This window comes from Felis catus, chromosome B4 (genome assembly GCF_018350175.1).
Source record: "Felis catus isolate Fca126 chromosome B4, F.catus_Fca126_mat1.0, whole genome shotgun sequence".
Lineage (NCBI taxonomy): Eukaryota > Metazoa > Chordata > Mammalia > Carnivora > Felidae > Felis > Felis catus.
In genome coordinates this window covers 18,121,444-18,134,827 of record NC_058374.1, presented here as the reverse complement: position 1 = coordinate 18,134,827, position 13,384 = coordinate 18,121,444, and the positions used below count along the sequence as shown (strand labels likewise).

Genomic DNA, 13,384 nt, shown 5'->3' with positions numbered 1-13,384 from the left:
TCTTACAGCACAGAGCCTACCAATAAAAAACTTATCACTTCCTAGAAGCATTTTGGTGACCATTCCAAGTGGAAAGAGATCTAAGCATACACTCTTAAGGACCAGAAAATATAGTCATCCATGCATCTCAAATAGTATACACCAGCTCTTTAGTATTTACCGGATCTTGGACCCAGCTGCCTCTTGATCTCTGGTTTTTTGCCATTTTGCAACTGTGTCCCATTTCCACTTCTGGTTCTCAAATTTTGCTCACAGACTTGGAGGTCCTTGTGCTGCATCCTCCTGTGCATTTTCTGCTATTATGTAAACAAAACTTGGGACAGTGACTGGAGATGGTTGTTCAGCAACTTTTTATTAAAATGAGTGAACGGATACTGGGACATGAAGGCAACCCAAGTATGCACCAAGAGGAAATACTCTGGTATAATAAATCTGAGAACCTTAGAAAGAAACTACTCTCCAATTTCCTAGTTACTTAAATCCGTTGAAAATTGGTGTGTGGGTGGAGAGTTTTATCCCAACCTCACTAATGAATACCAATGACGTTTGAGTCTTAATCCATGGATGCATTAAACTTGTAGGCATTGTTTAGCCTTGTTTATGATATAAACATCTTATTATTTCAAAATGTCAGCACTGTTTTTTAACTTAACCATTAGTCTGCATATAGTGAATACAACTGACCCTAGTAGATCATTTTGCTGTGGTGCATTCTCTTTTCTTTCCTGTACAACATGATGTACTGATATATTTCCTTTCAAACCAGATGTACTAGACTATTAAAAATATGATGTGAAACACCCACAACCTATCGAGTAATGTGTCAATATGTAGCCCTAAGAAAGTCAACTTTTCTTCACATAAAACAGAATGATCACGTGACTACTTGTAAAGCAGGACCATGTTGGAAAAGACCTATCAAAGATTGCTGCGTAGGCAAAATCATCCACTTGGTTTCTAAAAAGGTGAGCGCTGGTTATACATTTGAAATAGAAAATTTTGAGCAAAAATAAATAGAATGGGAAAAGTACTTGGCAAACAGTAGTAACCAACTCCAAATGTTTTCACTCCAGATTTGTGTGATCTCTGGTAGAGACTAGATCTTTTGGGGAATACATATATGCAAGTAGGTTAAGTGTGACTAACCTTATACCACACCTAGAAGACAAGAGTTACAAAGAGTTTAGTCTCAAGGTTTATTTGTAGCACCCAGCAGATCGTTTGCAAAATCCCTTCATAGTACATAGTATCAGAATCATGAGTACAATGGGAGAGTTTTGCAAGCATACTAACTGATACTTTCTCAGTATGTATTTTTTCTCACTACTTCCAGAATTCTCTGTAAACCCAACTCCTGGGTTTATAGTTTTAGTCATTCTTTGACAGTTTCTAAAAATTTAGTTTGTAGATTCCATTTGGAAAGAAAATTAGTGGATTTTCTTTTCCAGCTTAATGCTTGAACATTATTTCTGATGTTAATATAGTTTTGGTTACTAGATTTTGGCTACTATTTGTTTTCAATGTTTATTTATTTATTTTGAGAGAGACAAGGTTGGGGCAGGGGGGGTAGGGGCAGAGAGAGATGGAGAGAGAGAACTCCAAGCAGGCTCTAGCTTTCAGCACAGAGACCAATGCGGGGCTCAAACCCATGAACCATGAGATAATGACCTGACCCGAAACCAAGAACCAGATGCTTCACTGACTGAGCCACCCAGATGTCCCTGGGCTACTCTTCATCATGGAATAATCTTATTTTGGTATTGGTGTAAGATTCAATGAATGACTTTAGTTATGTGAATCTAAGAGTTATACTTCAACCATTTTGCATCCCTTTTGTGACCTAATTTATAAACATTTAAAATCATGTTGCAATTTTGCTTTGCTGTTTCAAAAAAGCTGTTTCAGAGGGTAAGAAAGGAAAAAAAAAAGACTGCTATATAGGAATGGTTTTATGTGAGGGCAGTAGAGCATAGTGATTAAAGTATGTATTTGGAACTAGACTAATTGGGTTCAGATTCCAACTATAACACTTAATAACAACAGGACCTTGGAGAAGTTATTAACATCTCTGTACCTCAGTTTTCTTCTTTGTAAAACTGTACTGATAAAAAATAATAAATTTTTACCTATATGAAAAGATTTTCAAGGACAAATGAATTATTACATGTATATCAGCATTTAGTATATAGTTCACATTAAATAAGTATTAGCTCTTGGAGTGTCTGGGTGGCGCAGTCGGTTAAGCGTCCGACTTCAGCCAGGTCACGATCTCGCGGTCCGTGAGTTCGAGCCCCGCGTCGGGCTCTGGGCTGATGGCTCAGAGCCTGGAGCCTGCTTCCGATTCTGTGTCTCCTTCTCTCTCTGCCCCTCCCCCGTTCATGCTCTGTCTCTCTCTGTCTCAAAAATAAATAAATGTTAAAAAAAAATTTTTCAAAAAAAAATAATAAAAATAAAAATAAATAAGTATTAGCTCTTATTGTAACACAGTTATGAAAGTATTTAAGTATTAAAGTATTTAAGTAATAAAGTATTTATAAAATATTTATAAAGTATTAAGTATTACATGAGTGTTTACAGATTTCCCGTTGGATACATTCCTTTGTTCTTGCCAAACTAAGAACACACCTGTAGTAGCCATATTTAAAGAGAGAAGCAAACATTAAGTGTTAACTCATCACCAGTCTCTTCCTTCTTTCTCCACACTCTCCCCACAAACCCATCAATCTTCAGGGTTTCAACTGTCACCCAGGCTGATAAAACACAAATTTATATCCCAAAAGTCAACCTCCCCCCTGAGCTCTCTGCGCATATCTCCGCAGACTTCTGGACATTTTTACCAGATGACACAAAGTCACTTCTAAATCATAATGTTTTTCCCCTCAAACTGGACGTGTCCCTGACTCCTGTTCTCTGACAATGGCACCAGAAGACTGCCACTTCTCAATGCTCAGAACTCCAAAGCGACTTGCAGAAACACTTTCTCTTGCAGCGACATCTCCAGTCCATCAACACCTGTTAAGCTTTAAGCCCTCTCTCCACTCCATTCCTACTTCTACTCCTGTATCTTCACAGCTGATCTAATGAAAAGGCTTTTAAATTACCTTCTCGCCTTCAATTCTCTCCATCAGTTTGCAATTATGTATATTTGTTGCATTCAATTAAATTATATGTTAATTCTGTCTCACTGAAGTAAAGTTAGAGGGAAAATTGGCTGCCATTTGAGCCCACTGGTCCAGCAAGAGGAAATGTTTTTCTCAGGGAGAACATTATTTCTCCAAATGTAGGAAATTCACCATTGGGTCTGTGTAGCTATAAAACATAAGACCTATCAGGCATAACTTGATACTCTAGTTAAATATATTTAAACAGAAAGACATTCCAGAGATTTTGGCTGGGATCCTGAAAAGAAGGATGGGTTGAACTAGCTCAAGAAAGTGGAACCTGGAGATCATGTTTTTTAAAAAGCCAGAGATGTGGTTGGAAGCCATATTTGCGTATGATAGCTGTATTTCTAAGAAAAGTGATGCCTACCATTCCTTGTTTTCCTCAAAACTTTGGCAAATAATGTTTTTCCAAACATCTACCTCATTTTAACTGTTTTAGGGGAAATCAGGAAAGAATACCAAACTAGCATATAATGAAGTTAGAAGTTGGGCAACATCACAGAGGTCAAGTATGGCCTGCACTGGTCCAATAGTAAATAAGACACAAATTGCTTTCACGCGAAACGTTTTAAGAGAAGATGGCCTCTGAGGGAGGCAAGGGGTCAGCGCTCAAGCCACTTGATTTAAATTCCCGATGAAACTTTGACAGTAGCGAAATAACAGACATAAACTGACTTGAATGACACTCGTAACTACATGAACAGAAAGTCTTGTAGTTGTATTTATTGTATTAGACTTTTCTTAATTAGTAGTGTACATTCAATATAATTATCAAACGTGTGAAACAGAAAAAGATGAAAGTAATTTTTCACCATCATGTGTTCACATAGTAAATGTTTTTTTTTTCTTTTTTTTTTTTTTTTTTTTTGAGAGAGAGAGAGCACGCACAAGTGAGCAAGGAGCAGAGAGAGAGAGAGAGAGAGAGAGAGAGAGAGAGAGAGAGAATCCCATGAGGTGCAGAGAGAGAGGGAGAGAGAGTGCAGAGCCCAGAGCGGGGCTTGAGCTTACCCGATGTAGGGCTCGAACTCACAAACCGTGAGATCATGACCTGAGCCAAAGTTGGATGCTTAACCGACTGAGCCACCTAAGTGCCCCAATATTCTTAAATTACGAGGTAAAATGCCTCAGTTATGCTTTAGAAAAGTTTGCAAGTAGAAATTTTTTTCAGTTGACGATTTGTATCTATTTTTATAAATAACTTCTCTTTTGTCTGTGTTAATAAAATGTACTATTTCTTTTTAAAAAAATTTTTTTTCAATGTTTTTATTTATTTTTGGGACAGAGAGAGACAGAGCATGAACGGGGGAGGGGCAGAGAGAGAGGGAGACACAGAATCGGAAACAGGCTCCAGGCTCCGAGCCATCAGCCCAGAGCCTGACGCGGGGCTCGAACTCACGGACCGCGAGATCGTGACCTGGCTGAAGTCGGACGCTTAACCGACTACGCCACCCAGGCGCCCCAAAATGTACTATTTCTGAATAGGACACTGCTAAACACCCTTTGGCGTGTCTAAGTGGAATATCAAAGAACTGACAAGCAGATAATTGCATATGAAAAATGTTGCAGCATTTTTTAAAAATCAGGCAGTAACTTCTCATTTACTTTAAGAATCCAAACATTCAACTTGAAAGCCACGGTCAGGGATGCACTTAGTAGTACAGTATTCCTTCCTTCCTACCCATAAAACTAATACTTAAGCTCTTTTCAAGAACAAAGAAAAGGAGCGTGAGAGAAGGTGTCACTTGCATCTGAGCCCACATTTCTGCTACAGGTTGAGCGTGGTTTATTCTTTGCTTCTGCAAATATTTTAGGACAACAGCAATATTAACTGCTTAAGTCTACAATTTTGAGTAATGCAATTGCAGTCAATCAGCAGAATAATGTTTAATAATGTTTTATCCAACACAGCAGACAAAGGAATGCTTAATGAATCACATGCAATGTATCTGACCAAATCTAGAAGTTGGATTTTTTTCTTTTATAAAGCCTTATAATGCTTTAATATGATAAAAAAAAATTTATCATGGCTCAGTGAGTAAATGATTGAGATGTGAAATCACACTATACTGGGTTCTAATCTGGATGTGATTTAATAGGCTATTGCACTCTCTAAAGCTCATAATCCTCATGTAAACAGTGGGGTATATTATAATTTGGATTCAGAGGAATGCCATGAAGGATCAATAAAATAATATACACAAAGGACTACGTAGTGCTTTACACATAGTAAGTGCTCAGTAAATAGTAGATGTCATTATTCCTTAAGCACCTTCTGAAATTTTCTTCGATGCTGCTATCTTTGTTGACTAAATGCATAAACACCATTCTTTGTTTATGTAGCAGTATTCCCTCAGAAATGAACATGCTTCAATTTTATTAAGGGATGAACTTAGTACTTTACAGATAAAGGTGATAAAGCCCTCACATGGCAGCTACACCCAGAGGCTTTTTCAAAGGAGGGTTTTTTTTTTTTTAATGTTATTTATCTTGAGAGAGAGACAGAGAGAGCATGAGCAGAAGAGGGACAAAAGAGAGACACAGAATCTAAAGTAGGCTCCAGGCTCTGAGCTGTCAGCACAGAGCCTGACATGGGGCCCGAACCCACGAACTGAGAGATCATGACCTGAGCAGAAGTCGGACGCTTAACCGACTGAGCCACCCAGGCGCCCCCAGAGTTTTTTTTCAGCAACCCCTGCTAAGTGAGGGTCCAGCTGAAATTAAAGTCTCTTACATGGACATTTCTAAAGGAAAAGCACGAATGGCTTTAAAACTGTCAGAGGCAGCACGGAGGAGAAATTGCAGCAAACAGAATTCTCAGAGGCTTGTAAACTGACGAGGCAGCAGATATTGTCTGGAGATGCTGATTACAAAATGCCCTCAAATAAGCCTCTTGCTAAAGCTGTTCAGGACCAAGCTTTGAGAGGGTGTCGGGCAGCATGAGACACACAGCACATCTCTGTGGCTCAGCTAAAAAAAAGCACGTGAACCTCTGCTTCCCTGCTGACAGGAGAGAACTAAAACATACCTGCCATCTTAAGGACTGGTGTAGCCCAAGGATCCCCAGAGAGTCATACGGCTTCCCAAGTTTTACAAAGCCTCTAAGGTAGAGGCACTGTTTTCATATCAGCAATAAAGTATTTTGGCAAACAAGTTAATATATTGCACATGCATCTGCTTTCGTTGGAGCCACTGCTGTATTTTAAAGCACTCAAGTGAATAACCACACTGCCTCAGCTCCAGCTGAATGGCCCTGGAGGTGATATATTTGGGAGTTTTAAGTTTTATATCTAGTGGCTACACATATTTAATCATCAACCCCTGCAATGTGCCATTTGGGAACGGATAGCTGTGAAAAACGAGGAAGTTGTTTTAAAAGGTTTAACGCTCAAGACTCAGCAGGTTCCAACTCTAGCCAACATCCAAATAAATCTCTGTTGGGCTACTCACTAGTAAAGACACTGACCTTCAGTTAGAGACAGAGATAAGAAGGCACAAAGCTTGGTGAAGATAGGTTAAGACTCTTTTACCATCCACTCTGTTTCAAAGTTGGAAAATATGTGTAAATGTTGACAAGGTTCATACACAGACAAAATTCCATTTCTGCCATTCAGGTGTATATGGGCACACAGGCAGAGGGGACTTCAGCAAGTCCACCCTTTAGCATCTAGTCAGTGTGACTCAATCCCCTCAAAAGCACTCTTGGCTCTACTCTGTTGCTTTGTTGTTGTTGTTGTTGCTGTTTTTGAAAGAAGACAGAGAGCCATAGGGGAGTAGGAAGAGAAGTGTTAAGAAATAAACTAGAAACTTCTCTAGTGGTTAATGACACCTGAACATCCACGACAAATTAGATGCATTATTGGTACTCAAGGCTCTCATTCTGCACACACACCCTCAAAACCAGGAACACATAGTTTCTCTCCCACATGCCTATCAAAAATCTTCTCCTTGCAAACCATTTATCAGATAAGGGGTTAATACCCAAAATACATAAGAAACTCATACAACTTGATGAAAGAAAGAAAGAAAGAAAGAAAGAAAGAAAGAAAGAAAGAAAGAAAAGATCCTCCCCCCCCCCCAACACACACAAATAAAATGGTTAGAGAACATCACTGGAAAGATATAGACATCATTCCAAAGAACACATACAAATGTCCCAACAGGTACATGAAAAGATATTCAGCATCACTTATCATCAGGGAAATGCAAATCAAAACCACAATGAGATATACTTCACACCTCTTAGAATGGCTGTTATCAAAAAGACAAGAGATAATGTGTTCACAGGGGTGTAAAGAAACAGGAACCCTAGTTCACTGTTGGTGGGAATGTAAACTTGTGCAACCATTATGAAAAACAGTATGGAAGTTCTTCAAAAAATTAAAAATAGAACCACCATATGATCCAGCAGTCCCTTCTAGGTATATAATCAATGGAAATGAAATCACTATCTCAAAGACATATCTACACTCTCATATTTATTGAAACATTATTCACAGTAGCCAAGACATGGAAACAACCCAAGCATCCATCAGCAGATGAATGGATAAAGAAAATTTAGTGTATACATACAAAGGAATAATTTAGCCAATAAAAGAAGGAAATCTTGTCATTTATGACAATATGGCTAGACTTTGATGGTATTATGCTAAGTGAAATAAGTCAGAGAAAGACAAATACTCTATGATTCACTTATATATGGAATCTATAAAAGCCAAATTCATAGAAACAGAGAGCAATTTTTGAGAGAGAGAGAGAGAGAGAGAGAGAGAGAGAGAGAGAGAGAGAAGCAGAGGGAGAAAGAGAGAATCTTAAGCAGGCTCCACACCCAGTACCAAGCCCACCATGGGGCTTGATCTCATGACCCTGAGATCATGACCTGAGCTGAAATCAAGACTCAGATGCTTAGCTGACTGAGCCACCCAGGTGCCCCCCAAAAGAGTTGTTTTTAGTTGGAAGGGTCTGCATGGTGTGGGAAATGGGGAAATGCTGGCCAAAGGGTACAAACTTCCAACTATAAAATGAGTAGGTTCTGGGTATCTTATAAGCAGCATGGTGAATATAGCTAATAATACTTAAGAGAATAGAAAGTTGTTAAGAGAATAGATCTTAAATGTTTTTACTGCATGAAAAAAAATGTCATTATGTGATGTTGATGGATATGTTAACTAACTTTATTGTGGTAATCATGCCACACTGTAGGTTTATCAAATTATCACATTATACACCTTACACATATATCAATTATATCTCAATAAAGCTGGGAGAAAAGTCTTTTCTTTACATGTACTAAGAACATTCCCTGAATCCCACCTAGTGCATCCTGAGTGTCCCAAGTGAGTCTTTGTTAAATTAATGAATTGGTCATTCACAGGAAGACTTAACTGCCTAATGGCTTAAGATACCCTGCCCAACACACACCAATATACCTGACTTCAACAGAGTGCAAAGTTCTAATGACAGAATTCTGTTTCCAACCATACTGTTCCTCTGAAGGCTTATCATCTGCGTGTCATTTAACCATCCACTAAGTGATTTTCTTTGATCCTCTTTGGATCCCCATTTAGTTTACAAAAGCCTGAAATTTCAAACTCCAGGGAATTTATGACAGATCAATTAAGAAAATGTACCATTCTCATATCTAACAATACAATTTTGTAATAGAAATCCTGCTCATTCTCCCATCCTTCCTCTTAGCCACTCAAAATAACTGAAGTTAAAATTCAATCCAATTCAATCCCTATTCTTAAGCAAGTGCTAAATCCATCACATATCAGATGATTTTCTACTCTGTATCAAAACTATAAAATTGATTACTATACTATTCAAATAATAGATTATAAAGGAAACCTGCTTTAGCAGAGTTGGCTAAATTGGCCTGCAAACCAGGTTTAAAAAGCAAATTCATTCAGAATAAAATGCTTTAAGATCCTGTTTTTAATGGGAAATTTTTCTTGGCTTTCCCAAATGTAAAAATATGCAATGCTTTACCAAGAACTCTGGTAATAATCATTAGATTATAATTTCCACCATACATAAGTTTTATTAGGCTGCATAAATAAGTTTGTCTTTTATGGGCTTGCTTAGGCTTTCACTCTCAAAATTATTTTGGAAAATAAAGGCTGTATTGAATAATTTGAGACTAACCATGAAATGAATATGACAATTATTCTACTTCAACAGCATTTGGAATTAGTATTTAAATCAAATAGTCTATTTCCTCATTACACAATATAACCCCCTTCTCTCAAAAGCATGAAAGAAGTCAAGAAGACAAGTAATTCTTAAGAATAAAATGAAAAGAAAGAGAAGGTTGGAATAGTAAGAGAAATATCATTAAAAATTTATATTTTACTGAAATATTAATATGTTAGTATGTATCAACTCTAGTTCTTATGCACGTATTTAAAACCTTCCTTTAAATTTTTGTAATGTTTATTTATTTTTGAGAGACAGAGACAGAGACAGAGACAGAGTGCAAGCCGGGGAGGGGCAGAGACAGAGGGATACACAGAATCCGAAGTAGGCTCCAGGCTCTGAGCTGTCAGCACAGAGCCCGAGGCGGGGCTTGAACCCACGAACTGTGAGATCATGACCTGAGCCGAAGTCGGACACTTAACCAACTGAGTCATCCAGGTGTCCCTAAAACCTACCTTTAAAAGTGTTTTTTAGGGTGACTGGCCATCACAGTATCCTAAGACTGTTTGGTTTTGGTGCTTTAAAAGTCCTGGCAAATCCCTCAGTCCTTGGCCAACTGGGGCAGGGGTCATCCTACTTTTAATTCACCTACCGATAAATATCTGTATTTTATCATTTTTCCTTCAATGATAAGGTTAGCAAATATACCACACATACCTGAAATTTCTGGTTGCTCTGGATGCTCATGACATTTCTCTCCCACTGATTCTGGAGCCCAGCTGTGTTTTGCCATAAATGCCGAATGGGCCCACCACATGTAGTTTGAAGGCCAGCTCTTAATTTGCCACCCACTTGACTGGAGAAGTAATAAAACGTAATCTGTGAAAAATAAGGAATGTCCAAATGATTATAAAACAGAAGTTCCCAACTGTGAAAAGTATTGAAAATTCTGCGTGTTTTCAAATACCTGACAGGCATGTTGGATATTCGTGGGAAGAAACACTCTGCTTCTTAAGTCTGAGGAAGTAGAATCCACCTTGGAGACCAGTGACAGGAAGTGGGCTGTTAGCAACAATAGTCAGCATGTTACAGTCAGAGCAATCCTTGGCAAACTTATTTAGCACACCATGCAAACATTCAGGCCCATATGCACATTAGGTCAATATATTTCTGTTTAAAGAATGAAACATGTAACCCCATCATCTGCTTTTGCAAATGATCTGACTGATAGTTTTACTTCATTAGGTAACCCAGCAAAATAGCTCATTGTGATTATACTCCCTATAACATTATCATTGGCTGCAGTCCACAACCCAATTTATCTCCTGTAACATAGAAAGTTAGAGCCTTGCAAAGATGGTATCCAGGGAGAACATGATACTGGGACTGCCCACCAAAGTAAGCAATTCAATGAAAGATGCAAAGGGGTTCACTGTTTGCTGTGATTTTCTCTAGAAAGAATTGGATCAAAGAGTTGTAGCTTTCCCCGGGATCATAGAGAACAATGCAGAGCCCTGACGTTCTCCCGCATAGTGCGGTAGGGACTATGCCAGCGGACGGTTGCTGTTTAGAGACTATAAAATAAATGTAGAACATTCACTGGGCTTTCATAAATTTCCACAGTGCCTGACAAGGTTATAGTGTGTAATTGGGGAACCGCTGTGTTCTACTACTCTATTTGGCGTTTTGCTATTTGTCAAAAGGAATGACAAAATGATATTCATGATTATGACAACCTATCTACTGAGTTATTCATGGTAGTTTAAAGCTGGATTGGAAATCAAATTTAATTATCACATCGTTGGGAGAATCGATAGCAAAATTAAGAAACCTAAAAAACCTCTTCTTCTCTACACCTATTCCAAAACTGTACCCTAATTAAGTAGAAAATAATGACATTAATGATTGTTATAAATATGGCCAGAGGCATAACTGACGTCCCTGCAATAACGGAAAACCATCCTGAGGATGTATTCCCTGGAATAACGACATAAACATCATTTAGATGAGCTGCTGGTATCACAGTGATACAAGTGGACAATTACTAGTTGGCTCTTGCTTCCTTTTCAGAAGGTAAAACAAATGTCAAGCAAGTAAATAATCAACTAAGCATATGAGATATTATATTTATTTCATATTATTATTTACATACAAGTGTTATGTAAATAATATTAGCAATACAAATGGTAATAGTATTCAACAGGCCCTAAGTTATTATTTATAAGTATTCACCTATTAAAACCATCAATGAGATATACAGAAAATTTTCATTTATCAAGGAAATTACTTGGGTAATTTTCATTTATTATTACTCGGGATAAATTTTCATTTTTCAAGGAAATGAAACTTCAATTTCAAGGAAATTACTCAATTACTTGAGTTTGGGCTTAAAAATAAGATTTGACTCTATTAAACAATAGGGTAGCATTTACAATAAAATAATAAATTATTTCAATACTTAAGTAGCATGTTTTATAAATATAAAGTACATCATTTGGTACATAACACTGTAAATTATTCTGTATTTTGTCAAAAAACCTAAACACTCATCTTCAGGTTATCATAAAAAGAAAACTTTGAAATTCAGAAAACAGCTTGAGACCTTTTGACATTTATCGAGTAATAAACTTTCTTTTCATGGGTGAAAACAAAAACAGCATTCAAAATGCACCCAATACCAATATCTATTTTCTACCTTCAATTCCAATTTAGTGGCAATAGGAAGCATTTTTTGAAATGCACACTCAATTTTCCCTTGCTCCCTATGGTGAGTACAGAATTTCTTTAATTCATAGATGAAGATGTTCCTCAGGGACAAATACCATCTTATAGAAAACTCCCTCTTGTTTTCCATAGGACCTTAGTCATCATGTCTACGGGCATAAAAGAAAGAAGCACATTTTGGGCAGCATAAGTTTTTCCCACATGTCCCATCCTTCATCTTATACCCCCTCCTACTGCTGCGTCCGACCACTGAGAAGAGACTTAAGAAGCTGATAACCAAAAATGTATCCAATGTTTTCTGTACACACGCCTCTCATCCCTTATAGTAGCCCTATGAGCAATCACATCACACACATATACAAATATAATTGTCACCGTTGTAAATTGTCTATTAATCTCTACCATATTCATTTCAGTTTGTTGATATCATTCATAAATTCCCATTTTATACCTGCATCCATAAAAGCCACTGCATAGCATATCTTTAAAACGTATTTCAAAGAATCTCATGGCAAATTGCTAATTATTCAAATGACAAAATAACAATAGTGTCATTTTATTGATAATGTTAAATGTTTATATTAAAGGGCTTTCAAAAAAATTTTTTTTTCTCAGTTGCTGGGTAAGTGTTGGAATAAAATCCTAACATAACCCAAGATTGATGACCAAAAAAAAAAAAAAAAGGAAGTATATAAAATATGAAAGCAACAAAAACCATGAATCAAGTCTGCAGGGCTAAATCCAATAACTTCGGCAGTGCATTTCACCAGCCTTGATCCTCAGGAAAAGATAACGTAGAACTTTCAGTGTCACTGTCTTCAACTATTATTGACAGCAGCCTTGCATTTCTTCCTTTTCCCAAGTTCTAAGTGATTAATAGGAATGCGTGGGAGCAGAAGGAACATAAATCCTACTGGCATGTTACAGAGTAACCAACTGGCTCAAAGGAACTTAAAAAAATGGAGTATTCTGACAGTGAGATAATATCAGTTCTCAAGAACATTTCCCCAAAAATCAGTCTGCAAGAATGGATCATCATGACAAGGTCCAAGGCCCGAAGCAAAGGTTAAAGCGCCAAAACTTTTGGAAAGGCAAAAGTGTCCTCTTCTATGACAGAAATGTGGCTAAGTTCAGATAACAGAGAAGAAATAATAGTCTTCGATATAAACTGCTTCAAGTTGTTAAGTTCTATGTGTTAAATTCTCTTTCCATTGAATCATAAGTTTGTCTCATACCTGCTTGTTAAACTAACAAGCTCATCACAACCACATAATATTTGCTAAAACTGTATCTCCTAAAGGATGTCCTCAAATACTAATCTCTTAAAATGGCTGGCAACGTATAACTGAATGCAGCCATAT

General features: G+C 37.4%; 1 protein-coding gene across 1 annotated transcript in view; it reads right to left on the bottom strand.

Annotated features, from left to right (window-relative positions):
* The window catches only part of MALRD1 (MAM and LDL receptor class A domain containing 1), a 768,730-nt gene that overhangs the window by 738,996 nt on the left and 16,350 nt on the right, over positions 1-13,384 (bottom strand). Inside the window, exons 3-4 of the mRNA XM_045062650.1 lie at positions 10,267-10,361; positions 10,017-10,178 (exon numbers count right to left, since the gene is read on the bottom strand). Coding sequence (XP_044918585.1) covers positions 10,017-10,178; positions 10,267-10,361 — 257 coding nt within the window. The remainder of the gene's footprint in view (positions 1-10,016; positions 10,179-10,266; positions 10,362-13,384) is intronic.